This window comes from Platalea leucorodia (genome assembly GCF_965183815.1).
Source record: "Platalea leucorodia genome assembly, chromosome: 5".
NCBI classification, from domain to species: domain Eukaryota; kingdom Metazoa; phylum Chordata; class Aves; order Pelecaniformes; family Threskiornithidae; genus Platalea; species Platalea leucorodia.
Window position 1 is genome coordinate 91,113,300 of NC_138827.1, and position 25,191 is coordinate 91,138,490.

Here is a 25,191-nt window from a genome sequence, read left to right on the forward strand (position 1 = left end):
TCTTACAGCACAAGCAGGAAAATTTGAACCTGTTAGTACTTCCAGATACGTTTGTGATTCTCAACCATTCTTGCATTTTATCTTAAAGATTTGTTTTGCCTGAATAATATGAAGTTGACATGAAATGCTGCCGTATGATAAATACAGAGGAAGTATTCTGACCTTGCTCTCTCGAGGTCTTTTTCAGCCAACCTGTGGCCTCTCTGCAGATCCAACAGGTCCTGTAACTCTGTTGTAAACTGTAACTCTGTTGTAAAGAGATTACAGAAGCCCAGTCAGTAGGCCTGGAGTGACCCCACTGGGTGAGAAGCACCACAGCCAACCCCCTTTGCAGCATTCTCCAACTACTGAATTTTTTTATTTTTTTGTGCGTGAAATATTGCCTGTAACAAACACGGGGAAACACAGTTTCTCGTAAAGCTCCGTTAGGCTTTTACAAAGGTCTCCAGAGAGCAGCTGACTCCGAGGGGAAGATTTCTGCCCGCAGCTTTACCACTCAGGTTATTCCCAAGATGGCCGAGTGAAGGCGCGATGGTAGCTGCACCCTCTAGCTTCCGCGGCAGCTTCAGACCAGCTAGGATGACCAACAGCAATGCTAGCAACAGAGCAGCGCCAGCTCGGTGCAGACTGGCACTACGCGCACAGCCGCCACCTTCAGACATCTTCACGGTGCTCCTACCCTGCACTGACGTCAAAACACGCTTGCTGACGGTGTCCCACAGGCCTGCAAGGAAGGCAGCAGCACGGGCGCCAGTGAAACAGAGCCCGGAGAGCTCCTGCTCGTTATTTAAGATGGCGACATTTAATGAACACGCATGGCAACGAGAAACTAACTCGCCTCTCTCTCTCCCTGCTTCACTTGGAGCAGCCAGGCCAGGCCGTTTCACTCTTGGCTATCGAATAGGAAATCTGATTGCCCACATAATGTTGCCAGCTCCCATCAGCCGTCCGAAGCCCTTGGGGCCCTGTGGGAGATCCCCACCAAGCTGCCAAGACCCCTACACATGTTACTACAGTGATGACACACAGCCAGTCCGGGGGTTTACACTTCAGTATTTTAAAGCAATCCAGGCTTTAAAATTTATAAAATTTATCTCTTCATACATGTACCAACAAGTCTTATTTAGTCTTACTGCCTTTTTATTTTAAATTAATTTTTTTCAGTAACATTTATCTTTAAAAACATTTAGCTTTTAAAAAACTAAGTTAACGCAAAGACAAAGACTGTGCCCTCAACTGATGTCTACATTTCTGACGATGCTCTTAGCCCTTTGTTACCAATACCGTGAATAAAGGCTAAATGCAGAACCGCACATTATGACCTGACTATATATAACCCTATTTTAATACCCTTGCAATGAGGGGACTGCATCAAGCGACCTGGGATAATATAAACTTCAGAGACAGATGTAAAGGCTAGGCTGTATACACAAAGGTCTAACAGATAATTAACAGGGGCTAACCACCTGGTTTTGTTTCTGTTCCTCTCACTGCAGAGGTAGATTCTCCTCTAACACAGGGCTTGGATTTATTTTCCAGCTCATTCTTTCATGCCCCATCAGAAAATGGTGCTTTCCCAAGGAAACAAAATAAAATCCCATTTTACTAGGCTGACTGCACACTGCCATCAAGTGATGAATTCTCGTTCTGGGATCTGTATAGTGGTGAGTGTTACCATAGCATCAGGATGCTGAATATTCGCTGTAACTGTAGTCTTTATTATGAAGCTAGTGAAAAACCAACATCTTCTCTACTCAAGCCATATTTCACCTTCATGTCCAACTTCTGATGCTGGTGCTTTTACTTCTCTTTCTACCAAACTGTTCGGCGTTGCTCTGCCACTGAGGTCAATTTGCTGATAACTTTTGGAAGGCAAATGCCATAGAAAGAGCAAAAAAAAAATTAAATCTCAGACTTATCCACTGAGATAAGAGCTAAACAGTTGGAATATATTGATGCTTTTCAATCTTTGCAACAATCAACTGAAGGAGGAAAAAAGAAACAGTATTGCTAACAGCTCAGCATTTTCAAGGTGCAAAGTAATTCCACAGCCTTAATTATTTCAGTGTATTGCTGGTCTGCCTTAAATGTATCTTCAGTTTTATTGCGAATTTCATTTTGTATGCACACAATGTTGTTTTGTAAAGCTAAGTTTGTAAATATTTCCTTTGTAAGTCTAATCACTCATGTGTACTGTTGTGAGGTGATTACTTGCTGTCCCATATTGTTATTACTATACTGCAGTATATATGATCATCTACAGATGTAGCTTCAAACTGTACATCTTCTGTCCTTGCATTCCTATAAATAGAGTATACTAATGATTCAGTTTCTGGGCTTTTTTGATTAAATACAATTGTTCAAAGAAGACCGGGTCAGTCTTATTTCACACAGATGGCCATCTTTCTGAGGCCTTAAAGACTCGGAGCTCGCCGATTGCTTTATTCAGCTCATCTTTTTCATAGAATGATTTGGGATGAAAGGGACCTTTACAGGTCATCTACTCCATCCCCCCTGCAATGGGCAGGGACATCTTCACCTAGATCAGGTTGCTCAGAGCCCCATCCAGCCTGGCCTTGAATGTTTCCAAGGATGGGGCATCTACCACCTCTCTGGGCAACCCGCTCCAGTGTTTCACCACCCTCATCGTAAAAAATTTCTTCCTTAGATCTAGTCTGTATCTACCCTCCTTTAGTTTAAAACCATTACCCCTTGTCCTGTTGCTATTGGCCCTGCTAAAAAGTCTGTCCCTGTCTTTCTTGTAGGCCCCGTCTTAGTATTGAAAGGCCGCAATAAGGTCTCCCCGCAGCCTTCTCTTCTCCAGGCTGAACAACCCCAGCTCTCTCAGCCTTTCCTCATAGCAGAGGTGCTCCAGCCCTCTCACCATTTTTGTGGCCTCCTCTGGACCCGCTCCAACAGGCCCATGTCCTTCCTGTGCTGAGGACTCCAGAGCTGGACGCAGTACTGCAGGTGAGGTCTCACCAGAGCAGAGTAGAGGGGCAGAATCACTTCCCTCGCCCTGCTGGCCACGCTGCTTTTGACGCAGCCCAGGATACGTTTGGCTTTCTGGGCTGCAAGAGCACATTGCCGGCTCATGTCCAGCTTTTCATCTATCAGTACCCCCAAGTCCTTCTCCTCAGGGCTGCTCTCAATCCCTTCATCCCCCAGCTTGTACTGATACCGGGGATTGCCCTGACCCAGGTGCAGGACCTTGCAGGACCTTTTTTCAGAGAGATGTTCACAGGAGCCCAGAGCAAAGGACACTTTCCATCATCTATCAGCAGTCCTGGCTAACCAGGGAGGTCGCAGTTGACTGGAGTTAGCGAATGTGACACCCATCTACAAGAAGGGCTGGAAGGAGGATCCGGGGAACTACAGGCCCGTCAGCCTGACCTCAGTGCTGGGGAAGGTCAAGGAGCAGATCATCCTCAGTGCCGTTATGCAGCATGTACAGGACAACCAGGGGATCAGGCCCAGTCAGCATGGGTTTATGAAAGGCAAGTCCTGCTTGACCAACCTGATCTCCTTCTATGACAAGGTGACCCGCTCAGTGGGTGAGGGGAAGGCTCTGGATGTTGTCTACCTGGACGTTAGTGAAGCCTTTGACACCATTTCCCACAACATTCTGCTAGAGAAACTGGCTGCTCATGGCTTTGACGGGCGTACTCTTTCCTGTGTATAAAACTGGCTGGACGGCTGAGCCCAGAGAGTAGTGGTGAATGGAGTTAAATCCAGTTGGCGGCCGGTCACGAGTGGTGTTCCTCAGGGCTCAGTGCTGGGGCCAGTCCTGCTCAATATCTTTATCGATGATCTGGATGAGGGGATTGAGTGCACCCTCAGTAAGTTTGCAGATGACACCAAGTTGGTCGGGCGTGTTGATCTGCCGGAGGGTAGGAAGGCCCTACAGAGGGACGTGGACAGGCTGGATCGATTGGCTGAGGCCAACTGCATGAGGTTCAACAAGGCTCAGTGCCGGATCCTGCACTTGGGTCACAACAACCCCATGCAACGCTGCAGGCTTGGGGAGGAGTGGCTGGAGAGCTGCCTGGCAGAAAAGGACCTGGGGGTGTTGGTCAACAGCCAGCTGAACATGAGCCAGCAGTGTGCCCAGGTGGCCAAGAGGGCCAATGGCATCCTGGCTTGTATCAGGAATAGTGTGGCCAGCAGGACCAGGGAGGTGATGGTGCCCCTGGACTCGGCGCTGGTGAGGCCGCACCTCGAGTCCTGTGTTCAGTTTTGGGCCCCTCACTCCAAGAAGGACATGGGGGTGCTGGAGCGTGGCCAGAGAAGGGCAACGAAGCTGGTGAAGGGTCTGGAGCACAAGTCTTATGGGGAGCGGCTGAGGGAGCTGGGGCTGTTTAGCAGGGAGGAGGCTGAGGGGAGACCTTATTGCTCTCTACAGCTGCCTGAAAGGAGGCTGTAGCCAGGTGGGGGTCGGTCTCTTCTCCCAAGTAACAAGTGATAGGATGAGAGGAAACGGCCTCAAGCTGCACCAGGGGAGGTTTAGGAAAAACTTCTTCCCCCAAAGGGCAGTCAGGCAGTGGCACAGGCTGCCCAGGGAAGTGGTTGAGTCCCCATCTCTGGAGGTATTTAAAAGATGTGTAGATGTGGTGCTTAGGGCCATGATTTAGTGGTGGACTTGGCAGCGCTAGGTTAACGGTTGGACTCGATGATCTTAAAGGTTTTTTCCAACCTAAACGACTCTATGCTCTATGCCTATCACTCCAGCCAACTCTTAGCCTTGCATACATCAACCTGAAACCAAGCAGCGTTTTGGGAGTCACCCCGAGAGCCGAAGCAGAGCGAAAGTCTCGGGTCACATCAAACCCTCCCTGCGGCACCGTTTTCTGCTTCCCTGTGGGCCGAGCGGATGCCGCCTGGGCGGACCAGGGCAGGCCATGAACGCAGCTCCTGCACAGGGGCCCCCCGCCCTGTGGGGCCGGGCCCGGGGTGGCGCGGGCTGGGCCTCACGCCGTGAGGAGCTGGGCGGGGGGGATCTGGGCCCTCTGCCGTGCGGGGCTGGGCCGCACAGCGCGGGAAGGGGGCCCCGGGCGGCCTGGCCCCGCGGGGACGGGTCCCGCCGCGGCCGCGCTCTCCCCCACCGCCCGCTCCCCTCAGGGGCCCGCGCTCCGCCCGCCCACGCGCACAGCGCGCACCGCCCCCTCCCCGTCCCGCGCTGCTGCGTCATCTGCCGGCGACGCGGCGGCGGCGTGCGCGGGGGGATGGCGGCGGTGGGGCGCGTGGCGGCGGCGCTGCTGGAGGCGGGCGCCCTCCGCTTCGGCGACTTCGTGCTGAAGAGCGGCCGGGCCTCCCCCGTCTACATCGACCTGCGCGGCCTCGTCTCCCACCCGCTCCTCCTCCGCCAGGTGCGGGGCCGGGGGTGGCGACCCTGGGCCGAGGCGGGGGGCGAGGGGCCGGGCCCTGCCCGGAGTGCCGGGCGGCGCGGTCCGTGGAGGCCTCGGGGGTCTCTGCCTCTGGCGGAGTGAGGGGTCTCCTTTAGCTAAAGCAGGGGAGGAGGCGCCGGAGGGCCCCTCCCGGGGCGGGGGTCGCGATTTACGGCCTCAAGCTGCGCCAGGGCAGGTTTAGGTTGGGTATTAGAAAAAAATTCTTCACTGAAAGGGTGGTCAGGCAGTGGTACAGGCTGCCCAGGGCAGTGGTTGAGTCCCCATCCCTGGAGGTATTTAAAAGACGGGTAGATGTGGTGCTCGAGGACATGGTTTAGTGGTGGGCTTGGCAGTGCTAGGTTAATGGTTGGACTCGATGATCTTAAAGGTCTTTTCCAACCTTAACGATTCTATGATTCTGTCTGCTGGCCTTGAGCCCGCTGCATGCATGCCTCGGGCTGTCTGCTTGCTGTAGGGACAGCGGCTGTCAAACAGTGTAAGGGAGGGAGTTTTTCATGCATTTGCCTTGCTTCCCATGGTAACGCATTTGTTCAGTCACGTTCACGCCAGTCTGACTCTTAAAAATGTTTGATTTTCAGGTTGCAGATCTTCTCTTTCAAAGAGGCAAAGACGCCGGTCTCCAGTATGACTGCGTGTGCGGTGTCCCATACACAGCACTGCCCTTGGCCACGATCATCTGCTCAGAAAATCAGATTCCAATGCTTATACGGAGGAAGGAAGCAAAAGACTATGGTAAAACCTTCAAATCAAGAATTTGTGTCCACTTGTCTTGTTTGGGAAATTACTTTATATATTTGTAGTTCTTTTGTAATGTGCAGCATCTCCATTCCAGTTTAAGGTTACCACTCCAATTCAAAAAGCAGCCCCCTTTCCCTCTAAAACCTACCTACTGCAGCATCCCAACCTGGTCAGGCTCTCCCAGCTGGTTGGTTATTAGGCTGTAGCCTGAATCCTGCTGGTTTGGAGACTCTTGGGGTGGGTGTTTCTTTGTTTTCATTTGTGGGGGTTTTTTTGGTTGTTTCTTTTGTTCAGCAGTGTCTTTTTTTCCTTGGCACCATTACCATGGTTCTGGGTTACTGGCCTCTTCCAGAAACCAAGATTTATAACTCAGTTTCTCTGATATGCAGAGACCGGTGCCACGTTTCACCCCCAATCAGAACTTTTTGCGTATTGACTCCAAGAGGAACCTTTCTAGTTTCTTTTTCATTTACCTCTCAAACCCCTTTTTCTTTCATATCCTATAGTCCTGTAATCAGTGGGCAGGGTGGACCAGGTGAGAAGCAGTTCTCTACCCAATGAACCATTTACTTGATTTTGATAAAGGAAGGGGGAGAGAAGACTGAACTGTTAACCTACCATAGCAACTGGATGTCTACGTGTGATAAGAGCTAAGCTCTTCCAACAGTATTTAATTAGAAAGTATGCTTGTCGCAACTAAATGTTACTCCAATGTTAGTGTGCCAGGCATGAAAATGTTTGCTGTTCCTTCTTGTGAAGGACAAGCCAATTGTGACAGCGATTAACTGCCTGGCACAAGGTTTCTGGTGTCACGTGGATTGCGAAGCTGTACAGATTGCGAAGCTGTACATACACTTGTTCTCTAGGCTGTCATGGTCTAAGCACCACACTCCCTGCATAATGTTCTCCTGCTGCTCACTGCTTCCTGGGAAAGCTAGGCATCCTTTGTTGTTGGCCCCCAGGAGGCCTTTCATGGACGTGTGCCTGTTGTTGGTTAGGGCAAAGGCATTTGGGGCTTTACTCCTTCTTATTGTTCTAACAGGCATATTAAGTGCAGAATACTGCCTGTGGAAAACAGGAAATATACTGAAGAGTACCAATAACCTGGCTGCTTTAAAGACGTTTTAAATAACTGGAGAAAATAGTTCTGTAATTCTGAGCATTCAATTCATGGCAATAATAAACTTCTGTAGTCATCCACAGATTTAAATTTGTGCAGTTAACAATCTGTCAGTATTGTTAATGGAACATAACTTCTGGAAACATAAAGAAGTATTTTATTGAGTTGGAGAAGTAAGAATCTTCATGAATTAAATTACAAGTCAGTGACTGAGCTGTGGTAAGAACTGTGATAACTGGTTTCAGGTAATAACTAAACAAATTACCTCTCCGTACTGACAATGAATGTGAAATTCCTACTCTCTTGAAGTCCACTTTCATTGGACCTCAGGATATGCTGCACCATATGCTTGTATGTGGAACAAATATGATATTTACATTAGCATAGCAAGTTAATTTTTTTTATATTTTAAGGATTTTGGGGGTCTTTTAAACTTTCTTCATTTAGTGGAGTGTTTGCATTTTATTTTTAAGGTACTAAGCGGCTGGTAGAAGGCACCATTAATCCAGGAGAAACATGCTTGATCATTGAAGATGTCGTAACAAGTGGATCTAGCGTACTGGAAACTGCAGAGGTTCTTCAGAAAGAAGGATTAAAAGTCACAGATGCCATAGTGCTGTTGGACAGGGAGCAGGGTGGCAAGGCCAGGTTAGAGGAACGTGGAATTCGCCTGCATTCCGTGTGCACATTGTCTGGGGTGTTGGAGATTCTCCAGCAGCAGGGAGAAGTGGCTGTTGAGATGGTTGAAAAGGTGAAGAAATTCATTCAGGGGAGTGTGTTTGAGCCAGTGGCTCAGAATGGCCCTGCTCCCATGAAGAGACTATGTAAAGAGCTGAGCTTCAGCGCTCGTGCCGAGCTGCCTGGGGTGCACCCTGTTGCAGCCAGGCTTTTTGTGCTCATGGAAAAGAAGCAGACGAACTTGTGCCTTTCTGCTGATGTCACCAGCTCCAAAGAGCTGCTGCACTTAGCTGCCATCCTGGGCCCAAGCATTTGTATCCTGAAGACTCATATAGACATCCTGAATGATTTTACCCAAGAGGTAGTAAAGGAGTTGAGAACACTCGCAGATCGACATGAATTCTTGATTTTTGAAGACAGGAAATTTGCAGACATTGGAAACACGGTGAAACATCAATATGAAGGTGATTATCATCAACGTCAATTTACTGTAACTTTGCTGCCAGTGTGTGTAACTGCAGCACTGGCACAGGTTGCCAGGAGAGATTGTGGAATCTCCAGCCTTGGAGAAGACGCAAGGGGACAAGGCCCTGAGCAACCTGATCTAGCTTTGAAGTTAACCCTGCTGAGAGGGCATGACCTCCAGAGGCCCCTTCCAACCTTAATCTTTTTATGAATCTATGGTTATGCTCAGTAAGTACTTCTGAGTAGTTGTTTGCCATGAGAAAACGCAGTATGGCTTCTTAAGGCAGCCTGCTGTTGTATGCTTGTGTGCTTGTTACAGCTTTTATTCAATATTGCATGTGCAACTGTAGAACCATTTTTTTCTGATCCCTATGTCCCATATGATCTGCATGGTGTATGGAAAGGTAGCACCTGTGACAGTGGATTTCTAGGTTACCATAAATGTCTCGGTGAATATTAAAGGTGGGATACTAAGAAGTGTTTGTGAAAAGTAAAACTGAGAGATTACAGTTTGTGGTTAGGCAGCTATCGGAACTGTCTGATGAGACTGAACTTGTAACTGTCAAGCTTCAGTAGTAAAACTGTCTTTTAAAATGTGAATGATTTAGCGTGCAGCTTGTTTTGTTTAACTCGTGTTTCTGTTTAATACATTTCTAATGACACTTTGCCTATGTCTTCCTGTCCTGTTTTCAGGTGGTGTGTTCAGAATCGCATCCTGGTCAGACATCGTTAATGCCCACGCGGTTCCAGGCTCTGGAGTTGTGAAAGGTCTGAAGGAAGTAGGTCTTCCTCTCCAGCGTGGCTGTCTTCTGATTGCCGAGATGAGTTCCCAAGGGTCACTTGCAACGGGTGAATACACAAAAGCTGCAGTAAGTAGGCAGTCTTGTTTCAGGTTAAAAGCCTGTAAGTGTTGTGACAGGGAGGTTTTGTGTGCTTCTAATGCTTGCACTTCCAAAAGTCTCTCCAGCTAACTATTACAGGTGGGTTTTTTGCTGTGGAGACTCAGGAATCTGACAGCGTGGTGTTTAAAGGTTGCAGCTGTAGGCTAGTTGTGTGAGGTGGTCGGAGTTCACGCTGAATTCTAGTAAACGTGCCAAGTTTGCTATTAGCCCCCTTCCCCCTTTTTTTTCCCCTTAGGCAATAAATTTCTATTTAGTTTAAATTCATTCATTGTATTTATAACATAGAAGGAAACATAACATTCATGTTCCTGGCTGCAAGTGCAGAAAGATCAGTGAGGGGTGACTTTATATTGGTAAATCAAGACCAGGTATTTCATACCCCTGCCTTGCACAGCTTCATGTGTTAAAGGGTGGATGAGAGATTGCTCATCAGGCTTAATTTTAGGTATATCACTTGTAACTGTTTACTGATTTTCTTCAGGTACAGATGGCTGAAGACAACTCAGATTTTGTTTTTGGATTCATATCTGGATCTAGAGTTAGTAATAAACTGGAATTTCTTCACTTAACTCCAGGGGTGCAGCTGCAAACTGGAGGTAAGTTTTTCTGAAATATATATAGTCTGTTTTTAAATACAGTAAGTGACCTAGCCTTCAGTCAAAAAGTGATCTCTGAAGAGGGTTTGATTGCTGATTGTCTGGTGGGAGGAGTCTGCGTTTGCCATTGTAGGCTGCCTTCTGTATTTCTGGGTACGCTGATCCCTTTCCTGGGAGCAGTGCAAGGCAACCAGCAGGCTGCGCAGCTTTGTTTGTGTGCTGAGGTCTGTGCATACCATAAAGCACAGTCTTTAAAACTTGTGAAATGTCTGACAGCTAGGTGTTAGGTTAGATGTACAACTACTCAGTAGGAGTAGAAAAAAAGATTTTAACAAATGCAAAATTTTAATTGTGACACTGTTGATACTGATATAGATGCAGTAGCCAATGAATTGGAATTCTTATACTGACTAAACAGGTTATCACTGAACCAGGTAGGGGAGATGTGTTTCTCTGCAATACTTAATTCTTATGAAACCTGAAGTGAAATCACAAGCTTTTATGTGAATGTTTGGGGGTTTTGCTTGTTTTAAGAAGGCTAAGGCTTATTTCAGTAATCCTGATTGATGCTTCCTTGTGTAATTGTTCTATCTATCATGATTGGTAAATCACGAAAAAGGAGGGTGGTCCCTGTCAAATTTGATCTGGGTTTGTTAGCTGGAGACACAGTTTCTAGTTATGCTTGTGGATTGTTAGGGTGAGAGCTGGAACAGCATACTTCTCTGTTCCAGCACCTCTTTGAAGCTTTTCAGTAGATACAATTTTGTACAAACTAAAAAAAAAATAAAAATGGTGTCTCTGTTTCAGGTGATGACCTCGGACAGAAGTACCTGAGTCCCAAGGAAGTTATTAGTGACAAAGGTTCAGATATCATTATTGTGGGACGTGGCATTTTGTCAGCTTCGGACCGTCTTCAAGAAGCGGAGAAGTACAGGAAGGCAGCTTGGGAGAGCTACATAAGCAGACTTGGTATTCGTGCAGAAGACTGAAAGCAGGCCACTTTCCTAGTAAATAAGCAAAGCTGATGGAGCTGCAATCATCGTGAGACTTCCAGTTAAATACATAGACACTTCAGCCAGTAGAAAACTGCCCTTTTGGAGAAAAATCTGTTACTAACTAAATTACTTTTAATCGCAAACACACAGATCAAGTTGTGCATGCCATGGTTGTTTTTTTTTAATATTTGACTGTATGAAACCAAAACTTCATGCCTAGTTTTTAGCCTTAATAGCTTTTCTCTGCTGAAAAATGTTGCACAAAACACTCCAAGGGTATTTGGTTGGCTGTTGTTGCTTTTGTTTCTTTTCCCCACCTTCAGATTCCTTCTGGCTGTGGAAACAATATTTTACTGTTCTTAATAAAACTTAACCTGCAGACCTGACCTGCTGCCCCACTCTCACAGGATTACTCAGCTCTGCTATTTCCAAGGAGCAAGTATGGGTCTTAATCCTACACTGTGAAACTGGATAATGTGTTGTTTAATAAATACTTTTTTGCTACTGTTTTCCTTTCATTGCATCTGTAAGTCATCTTCTGTGGCAGTGTGAAATACTGTTTTCAGAACCCCAGTATTATAAAAATTCATTCTAGCATGTTTGTGATGGTTACTCATGATTCTGTTTACAGGAGCTACAAAGAATTTGTCAGAGCAACTAGTTGTCCTGTGCTTAATTACAGTGGAGCTGTTGATTCCTCTAATGAGAAACAAATGTGTACTTTGTGTTTATTGACTTTTTGTGACAGTAGCTGGAATATTTCCAGGAATTACTTTCCACTCTTTGTGATGAATAAGGAGAAGCAGAAATATCTTGAATGATTGGATTTGATTAGAAAGAATGGAATAACCTTAAATGTATCTAGTGTATGTGTGGTGGAAATCAGCTTGCGTTTTCATTGCTATTGAGAAGGCAAAGACGAATGGTGATGCAGTTCTAGACTGTTGCTGTTCCTGAGCTGATGCAAAGCACACCAGAGAAAGCCGGGTCCCTTTGTTAATACACTTATCTGTAGACTATATAGAACAACTATATGTAGTGAGAAGAGGTTTTTTTTGACATTAGTACTGCACTCTTCACTACGCCTTTCAAAATAGGAGATTGGAGTTAACGCTGAAGTTCAAAAGGACAGTTTTTGTTGATTGTTGGTTGGATTAATCTATGCAGAGCGTCTAAGACCAAAGGATGCAGGCTTGGATCTGAGGGCTTTGCCTTATGCTTCTTGTATTTGTGACACTGTGCTCTGTTGGCAGTCAGACTTCAGAAAGATACAGCTGAAAGACGTCCTCACTGTCTGGGCATGTTGGGGGTGATGACTTACCCTTTCACACTCCACATGCCCTGGAAGTGTGCTTCCACTCCCCTCGATGATGGGGCTGCTCACGGGGCTTAGGAGTTGGTTATTGTGGAGAGAATATTAGAACTTACTCAGTGTGTGTGTTTTGTTTTCCTTGGGGCTGCCGTTTGCTTCAATAGTCTTCTTATGTATCATAATTTACATCTGGAGAATTCCATACAGGGAAGATAGAGGCATTCTTGGCCACCTTTCACAGCTGGAACGTGACAAGTGTGTTATGTCGTGTGCAGCCACCCTGCAACAGTCTGTAAGTCATGATATTTCACATCAACTTCTAAGAACTTCCAGTCCTTCAAACTGAACGGGGGATTTGGGCTTTGTTTACTGTCTCGTCTTCATTATCTCATGGCCTTGAGGCCCATAGCAGAAACAAGACTTTCTCATTTAAACTCTTCTGTAGAAAATTACTTTTTCCACCAGAGGGAGCTGAGACTCTATTTTTCAGGAGAGTCGAGGCCCTAGCTCTTCTACAGCTAATAGTTTCCAGTGATGATACTAACTCTAGATATGCCTAGGATGAAAATATATCTGGTTTACAAGTTACACCCTTGCTGATGCCCTCATTTAAAACAGTAGAGTTTACCAGAAAGCTGCCTCAGGCTGGAGTTCAGCACTGTGTTGTTGTAGGCTCGCTGTTACAGCACGAGCAGAATTTTCTGAGTTCAGTATTTTCCACTAACTATGCTGAATCGTGTTAAGCGGGTGGCTGACATCCACGCAGCTAAATGCCTGAGCAGGCTCTCCGGAGAGCTAGCTTATCGTGACTCTAGCTGAAAAAATAGCAACTAGCTTTGGCGGTTTGGATGTGATCTAATATCCAGTCACTTTTAGAGGATATGTGCAACTCATTTTCTTTACAGAACAAGTTCTGAGGAACAGATCGATTGGAAAACTTCATTTCGCAGCCCTTCATTATGCTCTCAGTAAATCATTCAGAAGGAGCTGTATTCTGGTGCTTCATTTGACACCAGTGTCGCAAACATTTCAATTAGTAAAACAAAACCAGGTTACCTCCTATATGCATTCTTCTGTCAGAATGATTATAGTAAACAAGTGTGTGCGTTTTCTTTGAGGCACCTGAAAGTGATTAAAAATCCATTGCAAATTAAGAACAAATGTTAATTTCCTTGCTTGCCCCCGCTGTTCACATTCGTCGCATAGTTCCTGCTGTTGGTCCCAACTGTTCCTAACATGGGAACTAGGTCACAATTTACAAAACTCATTTGCATCATAATATATGAATCTGAAAGTCTTGCAGTTCATTCTCTGATCTGATCGAGTCTGGGGTAGAGGCATAAGGCTATATTTAAATTATCGGGTTATCAGATGATCTACGTTATCTGGCGAGTAGGCAGTTATATGAAGTTGTGATCCTTAATCCACGCTGGAGTATGGTTTATAACAGAATGAAAGGATATCACACTTTTCATAGTGAAATAAGACTGTGATCAAGCGTTGTCAGTGCTGGCAGCAGAAAGAAGGCTGACTCGCTGCTCTTTCTGAGCAGCATAGCGGGGACTGCGTGAGAGACCGGCACGAGCTGGAATCATTACGGAACTGTTATGTAGCTTTTGATATCTGTATGTAAAGTTCACTGTCTCTCCGAGGCTGTGGGCATCTCTGTCTAGCGCGAGGAGTGCTGTGTCAAGAGAACCCAGCCTGGGCACTTGAATCGGTATAACTGCATAAGCACAGTGCTTTACTCGGACTTAAAATTCTTGCAAAATCTAAACCCAGCACTGAATTAAAACCAGCCGAGTTAATTTTTTTGTCCTTAAAAGTATGATTTGTATGTCACAGTATCAGCGTTGCTTTATTAACCAATAATTGACAGGTCATATTATAGTTTCCATAGCCTATTTTATGAAAATTTATTTAAGACTTAATCCCAGAAAAACAACTGAATCACTTCCCTTTAAATTTACTTGGAAAGCCTGTTGCTGTGGATTTTTTCGGCAAGCGACACAAACATTGCGTTTAGGGAACAGGACCAAAGGAATGCGAAACACCCAGAGGAAGTTTGTTTCCAGATCTGAGTTTTGGAGGTCACTGTCTCAGGGAAATGGTCTGTTTTGGAAAGCTTGGAGCTGGACGGAGGGCTAGACAGGCTGGATGTGTTGTTTGTTTGTAATCACTCTGTTGGTTCTTGGTCGGTCTGTACCAGAGTGACAAGTACAGCTTCATGTTCGAACGCTGCAGTGAATTAAAACTCAGCCAGGTGCCTGCTCCAGCTTCAGGTTTTCCTCTAACTCTTTTGGCAGGTGTTTGCAGGCTGGGAGCGGTGACCCTGCCTGTGTGTCTGGGGTGACTTTGGCCTCAGTTTTGGTTCTCTGGTTCTGCATGACCCCTGTCCTCCTCTGAACTATTTTTTTCATAAGCTGATGCTATCCATGGTCAGGCTGTGAAAATGCAGGGTTGTAGGTGGAGGCTGGCCAGTACGGAGAACAGGAGGAAGCCGGAGCAAGGCTGTAACTGCTAAGCTCTTGCTCATAGCACGGTCTCCTGAGCAGAAGTGTGATGGTATGCCATAGGTTGTGCTTGGCCCAAACAGGTATTGCAGGAGGAGAAGCTAAGCTAGTGCAGTCAATTTTGATCTGTTCCTGAACAACTAATAGCAGCTATACAAAAGATAATTTCACAAACAGGACTATTTAGATGGGGAAATTCTGCAGTATTCCCTGCAGCTGATCATTTCTGCTTTGCTGAGAGGTGTAATTTTAGGCTGATGATGGGAGCAGCCATAACGGTAACCTGGTTATAAGGGGGAAAATATTGAACAGAGGAAGAGCTCTGCTCAAATACTGACAGAGAAAATGCCTGCCAGCCTGGGAACCAGGCCTGGGAACAAGAAGCATCCTTGAGGAGCACAGCTGGCATCTTTGAAGTGCAGCTGGACAGCAAGAAAACAGAGACATCCCAAGATACTACTGATAAGTGCAAAAACAAGGAACTGTAACAGCAACTTATCATCTGGAAAGGTGGAAAAAAAGTCTGAAAAAGGGGGAAAACATCCTGAGAAAGTAAGTGTTGGTAACTGCTATTGGCTGTTCTAACTCACAGAACAGAAAAACAGTCTGATAAAACGAAAATTGTTCTGAGACAATAGAAAACATCACCAGTTATTGGCTGTGCCAGGTGAAAAATAGAAATTAGGAGCTTCTATTGGCTGTTCTGGGTGGTGGTGTCCTACGCCCCTTTATGTCTCTGTGATAAAAAGACGGCTGACTTTTTACCCAAAATGGAGCCTCTTTCCTGCACAGGAACCGCTTTTCCCCATGAGATTTCCTCGGCAGAGCAGACCCTTGCTGGGGACACCAGGCTGACTCCGGGCTCATCGTCCAAGTGAGAGTTTGTCGACTGGCTCCACTTCTTGGATGGGTTTGATGACCACTTGGTACCGGTAACATTTTTGAATATAAATATATATATAAAAATATATATAAAGGCTTGCATGTAAGTAATTACTGATAAGTATATTTGCTGCTTTACTAGTGGTAATTCTGCAGTAATTTCTAATAGTGAAATATAGACTTGCTGCTAATATTGATTGCTGCCGCTCTGGAAATATATGTTTGCTGTCTGCTAGTAATTTGCAGTAACTTGTACTATAGATATACTTGTTTTGCCGATCATAACTATACTTGCCTTGATAGTAGTAAACTGTAATGAAGTAAAGAACATAGGTAATAACTCCTCTGTGTCTTTGTGCATGACGGAGTCCTGCAAACCTGCAAACAGCTGCAATCTTTGCACAGGGGCAGGCCGGGTAACCCTTCTGGGTTGTGGCATTAATTGGTGTCAGAAGTGGGGTTCTGTGATACACAGGTCATGGATGCTTGGGAGAAGGCAGTAGAAGAGCAGCGAAAATGGCAAGAGGCTAAGGGGTGGAAAACCCCTCAGTGGGACAGGGATTGGGTGTCTGAGAACTGGCTGAATTGGGAAACGCTGCGAGCAGAGTTTCAGAAGTGGCAGGACACTCATAAATGCAAAGCAGAGGATGGCAAGGGGGCCTTCATCGGGCTTCTCACGGAGGCGCTGGCGGCCGCGGGCACTTTGTTTAACGCTGCTAAGCAGGAACTGGAAGCTTTGCAGCAAGCTAAGGATGCAGAAGCGCGAGCAGTTGCCTTTGAATCCCATAGTTTTGTTACGAACCAATCACTTACTCAATTAGAAACAAACCTCAGACCTCTGGCTATACAACAGCTAGAGCAAGAGCCTACGTGCCTGGTCTCAGAGAGCGAGATCATTGAAAAGGTACACATACTGAAAATGGATAATGAGGAGGAGGGCTTTGATTCTGGCAGCGGGTCTTCCACCCCCGCTTCGTTACCCGAGCATCGTCCAGATAACACAGCCTCCTTGTACCCAAGCATTAAAACTTCCCCGGTACAACTCCCAGCTCCTGGAGCCGGAGAGGAAGGCGCTCCCCCACTGCCTGGGGTCTCGATGACCGCTGGGAATTTTAATGCAGAACAGCTAAGGCAGCTGTCCTTGCGGTATGGCAAAAAGCCCCATGAGGACTGGGTGGGATGGGTGGCGCGGTGCTACCAGCTGGGGGCTGGAACCGTGATCCTTAATGAGGCTGAGGCCGGACGAATATTCCTGGGAGGAAGAATATTTCTCTTAAACCCCAATGCAGGGGCCAGACTGAATACCTTCTCCCTGTTATCTTCCATAATACATGCTGTCAGAAAAATGCCAGGACCGTGGGGATATCTCTCTCCCCCTCCCTGGAGTACTCCCAATGGGTTTTCTGGATGGACGATGAGACTGGCTGCTCGGGATGTCCTTAAGGGACAAGGGGATATACCCCGGGACATGATGGCTGTGCCAGCAACAGCAGCAGGGAAACTAAAACTCTTGCAAAATGCAGCACCCGGGGGACCGAAGAACCTGGCCTTAATGTTACACCATGAAACCTGGGACTGGAATACCATAATGGCCCAAGGGCTGCAAAATTGGACAGCCCTTATGGGGAGGCGACGAGGACGGGTAAGCACCCCCGAAACGATAGTCTGTAAAAGGGAAGGTCGGGTCAGGGTTGTCCAGATGCTAAAGGGAGGTCAGAGGAATAAGAATAAGGGTCAAAATGCTCGAAATGCTGAAATTAATCGATCCAACACAAAACGACCCCCCAGCAAACAGGAACGTGGCCTGGAACGGAGACGCTTGTGGGATCTCCTGCAAGGAATAGGCTTCACAGCAGGCCAGTTAGAGGGGATGCCCACCTTCGTCTTGCGGAGACTGTGGGATAACCGCCATGGGGGCAGCACCAGCAGCCCGGGGGCAGGGAAGGGGCCGGGCGGTGTTAGTCCCTCTGCTTCCCCCATCCCGGACAACCTTGTTCTGTCTGCATCCCCAACCCCACTACCTGAAAACGAATAGAGAAGCTCCCAACATTGGCCCAGGGAGATCCAATGACCCCTCCCAGGTGGCCAAAATTTTTGGAGTTAATATTAGCACTTTTGAATACTATTAAGAGTGAATGGCAAATACTCCGCCTCTTTTCTTATGGGTTCAGGAGCCTCAATATCAATGTTTAAAGCTGAGGACGCCCCTGGGTTAATTCAGAAATCTCGAGAAAGGATTTCTATAGTAGTGATTACCAGGAGAAGATGAGAGCTCCCCATGGCCAGGATAAAATTGGCTCTGCCCGGTGGAAGGACACTGAAACCCATAGTGGCAGTAGGGCTTTTAAGTATTTTGAGTATGGATATATTAAAATCCCAGACTATTAATACCTCATTAGGCTCTCAAACCCTCAGACCCAGAACACTGTAATTTCTATTGATAAAATACCTGCTGTGGAGGCTATTGCTTTTCTGTTAGAGGCAGCACCCGAGTTACCTAAAAGTCCCTTCACCGACGTATGACAGTACTGTATTAGCCCTGAAGCCTCACAAGGCATAACTGCTCTCATCCAGGATTTAGGACAATGGAGTATTATTCAGAAAACTCATTTACTATATAACTCCCCCATACGGCCTGTCCATAAGTCTAACAGGACCTGGTGTTTGACGGTAGACTGTCATAAATTAAATGAAAACACAGGACCCTTACATGCTGCTGTCCCCTCTATTACAAATCTTATTTTTTCTGTAGAGCAAGCAGCCCAGCCTTAGATGACTGCCTTGGATATAAAAGATATGTTTTCTGTGGTCCCATTACAACCTGAGGATCAAGAGAGATTTGCTGTTACCTGGGGCAGAACACAGTTCGCTTTCCCGATTACCCCGAGGGTTCAAACATAGCCCTACGTTGTCACGCCGGGCTTTAGCTAGTGAATCAGAACAAGTCCCATGGGAGCCAGGGGTGACAGTATATCCATAGACAGATGACATTTTAAATGGAGGTGATTCCCCCGTAAGGTCCAACTAATGCGTGATGACTCTGGGAGCTGTAGGGTTCTGGCAAGCACATTTTCCAGAGCTTGGTATAATTGCTCAACCCTTACACGGTCTGTTGAAGAGCCATGCTACCTGGGCATGGGCAGTTATTCATGGAAAAGCATTTCATTTATTAATACGCAGTTTCAGAATATCAGGCTATTGGCCCCTGTCGTGGTTTAACTTCAGCCGGCAACTAAGCACCACACAGCCGCTCTCTCACTCCCCCACGGTGGGATGGGGGAGAGAATCGGAAGAGTAAAAGTGAGAAAACTCGTGGGTTGAGATAAAGACAGTTTAATAGGCAAAGCAAAAGCTGTGCATGCAAGCAAAGCAAAGCAAGGAGTTCATTCCCTACTTCCCATGGGCAGGCAGGTGTTCAGCCATCTCCAGGAAAGCAGGGCTCTATCACGCGTGACAGTTACTTTGGAAGACAAACACCATCACTCTGAACGTCCCCCCCTTCCTCCTTCTTCCCCCAGCTTTATATGCTGAGCGTGACGCCATATGGTATGGAACAGCCCTTTGGTCAGTTGGGGTCAGCTGTCCCAGCTGTGCCCCCTCCCAGCTTCTTGTGCACCCCCAGCCCCCTCGCTGGTGGGGTGGGGTGGGAGGCAGAAAAGGCCTTGACTCTGTGTCAGCACTGCTCAGCAGTAACTAAAACATCCCTGCGTTATCAACACTGTTTCAGCACAAACCCAAAACATAGCCCCATACCAGCTACTATGACGAAAATGAACTCTATCCCAGCCAAAACCAGCACAGCCCCATAATACCAAGAGCCTGCATATAGGACAGACAGAGGAAGGATATCAATGGGGACTGTAGCAACAAGATCCTGATAACGCCCAATTAACTCCTATACCGTTCAGATGAAAGGGGTGGCAAGGTTCCCAGTCACGGTATTTGCCTTGGGGAAAATCCTTCCTGACTGCTGATACAGCCCTGTTAGATACAGAGCCCATTGCATGAGGCGCAACTTTAGAAATACAAACCCTGTTCTCTGTTCTTAAAAGAATCAGAGAGTCTGCTCCCGTTCCCTAGGGATAGAATGGAATAGTTCAGTTGGAAGGGACCTACAACGATCATCTAGTCCAATGACCTGACCACTTCAGGGCTGACCAAAAGTTAAAGCATGTTGTTAAGGGCATTGTCCAAATGCCTCTTCGACACTGATGGGCTTGGGGTGTCGACCACCTCTCTAGGAAGCCTGTTCCAGGGTTTGACCACCCTCTCGGTAAAGGGACCCAGAACAGCACACTATTCAAGGTGAGGCCGCACCAACACTGAATACAGCGGGATAATCACCTCTTTTGACCACCTGGTCATGCTATGATGTTTCATGGAATCATCACAGAATGCTTTGGGATGAAAGGGACCTTTACAGGCCATCTAGTCCAACCGCCCTGCAACCGGCAGGGACATCTTCACCTAGATCAGGTTGCTCAGAGCCCCATCCAGCCTGGCCTTGAATGTTTCCAAGGATGGGGCATCTACCACTTCTCTGGGCAACCCGCTCCAGTGTTTCACCACCCTCATCATGAAAAATTTTTTCCTTGTGTTCAGTCTAAATCTACCCTCTTTTAGTTTAAAACCATTACCCCTTGTCCTGTCGCAGCAGGCCTTGCAAAAAAGACTATCCCCATCTTTCTTGTAGGTCCCCTTTAAGTATTGAAAGGCTGCAATAAGGTCTCCCTGCATTTTTGTGGCCTCCTCTGGACCCGCTCCAACAGGTCCATGTCCTTCCTGTGCTGAGGACTCCAGAGCTGGACGCAGTACTGCAGGTGAGGTCTCACCAGAGCAGAGTAGAGGGGCAGAATCACCTCCCTCGCCCTGCTGGCCACGCTGCTTTTGACGCAGCCCAGGATACATTTGGCTTTCTGGGCTGCAAGAGCACATTGCCGGCTCATGTCCAGCTTTTCATCTATCAGTACCCCCAAGTCCTTCTCCTCAGGGCTGCTCTCAATCCCTTCATCCCCCAGCTTGTACTGATACCGGGGATTACCCTGACCCAAGTGCAGGACCTTGCACTTGGCCTTGTTGAACATCCTGAGGTTCACACAGACCCACTCATCCAGCCTGTCCAGGTCCCTCTGGATGGTATCCCATCCCTCAGGCGTGTCAACTGCACCACTCAGCTTGGTGTCATCTGCAAACTTGCTGAGGGTGCACTCCATCCCACTGTCTATGTCATTGATGAAGATATTAAACAGCACTGGCCCCTGTATGGACCCCTGAGGGACACCACTTCTCACTGATCTCCATCTGGACATCGAACCATTGACCACTACCCTCTGGATGTGACAATCCGTCCAGTTTGCTATCCACTGAACAGTCTGCCCATCAAATCCATATCCTTCCAATTTAGAGGAGGATATTGTGGGAGACCGTGTCAAAGGCCTTACAGAAGTCCAGATAGATGACATCCATAGCTCTTCCCTCATCCACTGATGCAGTCACTGCATCATAGAAGGCCACTAGGTTGGTCAGGCAGGACTTGCCCTTGGTGAAGCGGTGCTGGCTGTCTCAAATCACCTCCCTGTCCTCCATGTGCCTTAGCATAGATTCAAGGAGGATCTGTTGCATGATCTTCCCAGGCACAGAGGTGAGGCTGACAGGTCAATAGTTCCCAGGGTCCTCCTTTTTACCCTTTTTAAAAATGGGTGCAAAGTTTCCTTTTTTCCAGTCCCCAGGGATTCCACCTGACTGCCATGACTTTTCGAATATCATGGAGAGTGGCTTGGCAACTACATCAGCCAATTCCCTCAGGACTCTGGGATGAATCTCATCAGGACCCATAGACTTATGTATGTTCAAGTTCCTCAGGTGGTCGCAAACCTGATCTTCACTTACAGTGGGAGGAACTTTGCCCCCCTGATCCCCATCATATGGTCCATCATTAACTCTAGAGGTGTGAGGAGAGAGGTTGCCAGTGAAGACTGAGGCAAAGAAGTTGTTGAGTACCTCAGCCTTCTCCACGTCTGTTGTTACCAGCTTGCCACTTCTGCTCATCAGAGGGGGTACGCTTTCTTTCACCTTTCTTTTCTGGTTGACGTACCTGTAGAAGCCCTTATTATTCTTTGTGTCCCTAGCCAGGTTCAGCTCCAGCCGCGCCTTGGCTTTCGTGATACCATCCTTACACAACCGGGCAGTGTCCCTGTACTCTCCCCAGAATACCAGTCCCTGCTTCTACTGTCTGTTCATTCTCTTCTTGCCCTTTAGATTGACCAACAGGTCATGACTCAGCCATGCTGGCCTCTTCCCTTCTTTGCCTGATTTCTTGCACCTGGGGAACGAGAGCTCTTGCACTCTGTGGAGAGCGTCCTTAAAGATCTGCCAGCTCTGTTCTGCTCCCTTGTCCCTGAGGGCCATCTTTCTTAGCTGGCTCACTAAGTACTTGTGACAGAAGTTCTCTTCCACAGACTTCAAGAATTTCCCAGACTTGCTCGTCACAGCAGTATGGTATTCCCAGTTGATGTCTGAGAAGTTGAAATCTCCCCTAAGGACCAGGGCTACTGATCCAGAGATTTCTCCTAAATGCCTATAGAATAACTCATCAGTGCTTACATCCTGGCTCAGCAATTGCTAGTAGACACCCACTACAACATCTCCTTTGTTTTCTGATCTGATCTGAATTCTCTCAGTGCCAGGAGGCACACAAGGCGCGAACATCGTTCTTCCACTTTGATCGGTCTGCGGCTGCGTGCCATGCCGCTTCCCAAGAGTTCCAGCCTGCACCATTCCTCTCAACCTCCACCATCCGACACCAGGTCGTTTTTGGGCGACCCCGCTTTCTTCTTCCCTCTGGAGTCCACCCAAGGGCCACAGCGCAGTCTTCTGTCATTTTTTTCCTCAGGACATGACCGATCCAGTTCCATCTCCTCCTCCTCACTTCGTTACTGATTTTCTCCATCCCCGCCATTTCTAAAACTGATGCTCGTCGTTTCTGCAACTTTTTTTTTTTTTTTTCCGGGAGGAGGTAGTTGGCCTCCTGCCCAACCCCCATGACTTGGAGGGCCAGTGGTTTTTCTGTCAGGGTGGCCTTCCCTTAGGCTGCGTTGGTTCGCGGCACCTTGTTCAATTTTATCCGGTGCACCCTCCAGAGAGGGATCCCCTATCCACCACCCAGGGGACGCGCCTTCTAGCCGTGCAGCCCCAGCCGAAGGTCTCCTTTGTTTTCCATCCCCCTAATCCTCACCCAGAGGCTCGCAACTGCATCACCACTAACTGTAAGGTCTGTGCAATCAAACTTCTCCCTTACATACAGTGCAACTCTGCCACCTCACCTACCCTGCCTATCCCTCCTGAACAGCCTGTGGCCCTCCATCCCAACACTCCAATCATGGGACTCATTCCACCAAGTCTCATTAATCCCAATGATATCGCGGCTCTCGAGACTGACCAACGCTTCCAGTTCATCCTGTTTGTTTCTCATGCTGCATGCATTGGTGTAAAAGCATTTCAGATGTGCTCCTGAGCCCTCTGTGCTCCCTGGAGCAGCATGAATGTTCCCACTGGCATCATCACCCTCAGGTGATGCCATGCCAACCCTTGGCTTACCTTCAGCTCTCCTGTTGGTATCCCCTTCCCCCATCGATTCTAGTTTAAAGTCCTCTCAATCTGTCCTGCCAGCTTATGACCAAAGATGCATTTTCCCCATCAGGACAGGTGGATCACGTCAGGCCTCAGCATACCTTGTGCCTCGAAAACTCTTCCATGGTTATAAACCCCAAAGTTTTGCTGGAGGTGTTGGAGATATGCAAGAAATAAGGCAAAGGACAACAGAGGCACAAGTCCTGGAGCCAGGTATTGGTATCTTGGGCTCACCTGTTTCTTCCAAAGTCTCTCCCCATTACTGGGGAACTACTATCTGTGCTCCTACTACTATTACAAGGAAACTACTATCTGTGCTCCTGAGTTTTTTAGCATTCTTCCTAGGGCCCTGAAATCTCTTTTGATCAATCTTTCTTAGACTTTCTGTTGCAGTATCATTAGTACCCACGTGAAAGAGCAGGAGTGGATAATAATCCGAAGGCTGTACGAAGCTCTTCAGTCATCTGGTGACACCCCTAATTCTGGCCCCAGGGAGGCAGCAAACTTCCCTGAAAAGAGGGTTTGGTCTGCTCCGCACAGCAGGGAGTCACCAATGACCACAACTTGCCGTTGTTTCTTCTTGGCACTGGTCTTAATGTAGGTCTTGTTACAAGGGGTTGGTCAATCTGACCTTGGCAAGAGTGCTTCCTTCTGTCTCATTATGTGCTTCGTCTACCATACCCAGGGCCTCGTACCTATTCTGTAAGGTTATCTGAGAGGGTAAAAGGAGGGGTTTCTCTTACAGCTCCGTGCAGTAACGTTCTTCCACACCCCCCCATCCCTCATAACGCTGCCTTCCTCCTGCTACAAAATGGATCCTAGACCTGCTTCCGTAGTGGCCATGCTGAGCTGGCTAGTGTGCATCAGAGGTGAGAGAGCACAGCTCCCTTGGTCAATCACCTTCTTGGACTCTTAGATGCTCCTCAGCCTGCTCACCTCCTCCTGCAGCTCGGCCACTGTGCAGAGCAGTTCATTTGCGTGGGCACACCTCCCACAGGCTTGCTTGCTGTCACCCTCCATCTCCAGGAATATTGTTTTAGCCTGTTTAAATCACCTGCTCTGCCAGGTTTCCCCCAATCGCTCAGGGAACACCCCCTGTTCAGTTGTAGTCTCATCTTGTCCCGGTGTATCCCTCACCGCTGCTGGCTGCCCCACTGCTGGTGCTCCTCGTGCTGCTCTGCCACCCGTTGCACGCTCAGTGGAGTCCAGGAGATGGTGATGCACAGAGCACATCGTGGCTGGATCGAGGGGACACCCGGGCTTATGGGAGGAATTGACAGTACAATATGCAAAGGTAAGGGGGTCCTGAGCCCGGTGCTGATGCAATATATATAATTGGAAAATTGAAAGATGGAAAATTAAAGGAAGGTGCTCGATCACCAGGGTGATGAGCATCTCATTTCTAAACAATGGATATCCAAATTGCCTAATATCCAAAAGGAATGAAGCGATTTTGTTTTTCTTTCAGGTCACCCTAACTGCAACATCAGCAACTGGAAACTCAGATTATTCTCCCTGGATTTTGGTCCTACCTCATCATACTGATTTGGCAAGGTAGCATGAAATGAAACATCATCATGAGCACTTTTCTTTCTTGTAATTGTTATATTATATACACAATGATTGGATCATATCTAGTAATTACACTATTGCTTGTTCCCTTATCTCGAGGATGGAATGGCGATCACATTGTTCAATTTATGAATACAATTTCTCAAGCAGGCAATGAATTGGATTGTTGGTATTGTTTATACCACCCTCGATCATTAGATGCCAAATCTTGGTAGTTAGCAGAACCTGTCCCTGAAGCATCTTGTTATCAGTCTAATTTGGCATACTTACTTACTCCCCAATACACCAAATTATCAACAACAACCTTTCAAAGCACATTCATATAAGGCCCCACGGTGCATTATGATGCCCCAGGACACAGATTCAATTTGGGTGGGGAAGACA

General features: G+C 47.3%; 1 protein-coding gene across 1 annotated transcript; it reads left to right on the plus strand.

Moving 5' to 3' along the window:
- Nucleotides 1-5,221: 5,221 nt before the first annotated feature.
- Nucleotides 5,222-11,364, plus strand: UMPS (uridine monophosphate synthetase). The gene is made up of 6 exons (XM_082311903.1): nucleotides 5,222-5,366; nucleotides 5,984-6,137; nucleotides 7,737-8,405; nucleotides 9,100-9,275; nucleotides 9,790-9,904; nucleotides 10,712-11,364. The coding sequence occupies exons 1-6, from the start codon at nucleotides 5,223-5,225 to the stop codon at nucleotides 10,891-10,893; spliced, it is 1,440 nt and encodes a 479-aa protein (XP_082168029.1). The 5' UTR covers nucleotide 5,222; the 3' UTR covers nucleotides 10,894-11,364.
- The last annotated feature ends 13,827 nt before the right edge of the window (nucleotides 11,365-25,191 follow it).

What these genes read in the sequence shown, in the direction of transcription:
- UMPS (XM_082311903.1), top strand. Translation starts at nt 5,223, where the DNA reads ATGGCGGCGGTGGGGCGCGTGGCGGCGGCGCTGCTGGAGGCGGGCGCC. An exon ending in GGTGAAACATCAATATGAAG is followed by an intron (nt 8,406 to 9,099) that starts GTGATTATCATC and finishes TCCTGTTTTCAG; the next exon opens with GTGGTGTGTTCAGAATCGCA. An exon ending in GTGAATACACAAAAGCTGCA is followed by an intron (nt 9,276 to 9,789) that starts GTAAGTAGGCAG and finishes GATTTTCTTCAG; the next exon opens with GTACAGATGGCTGAAGACAA.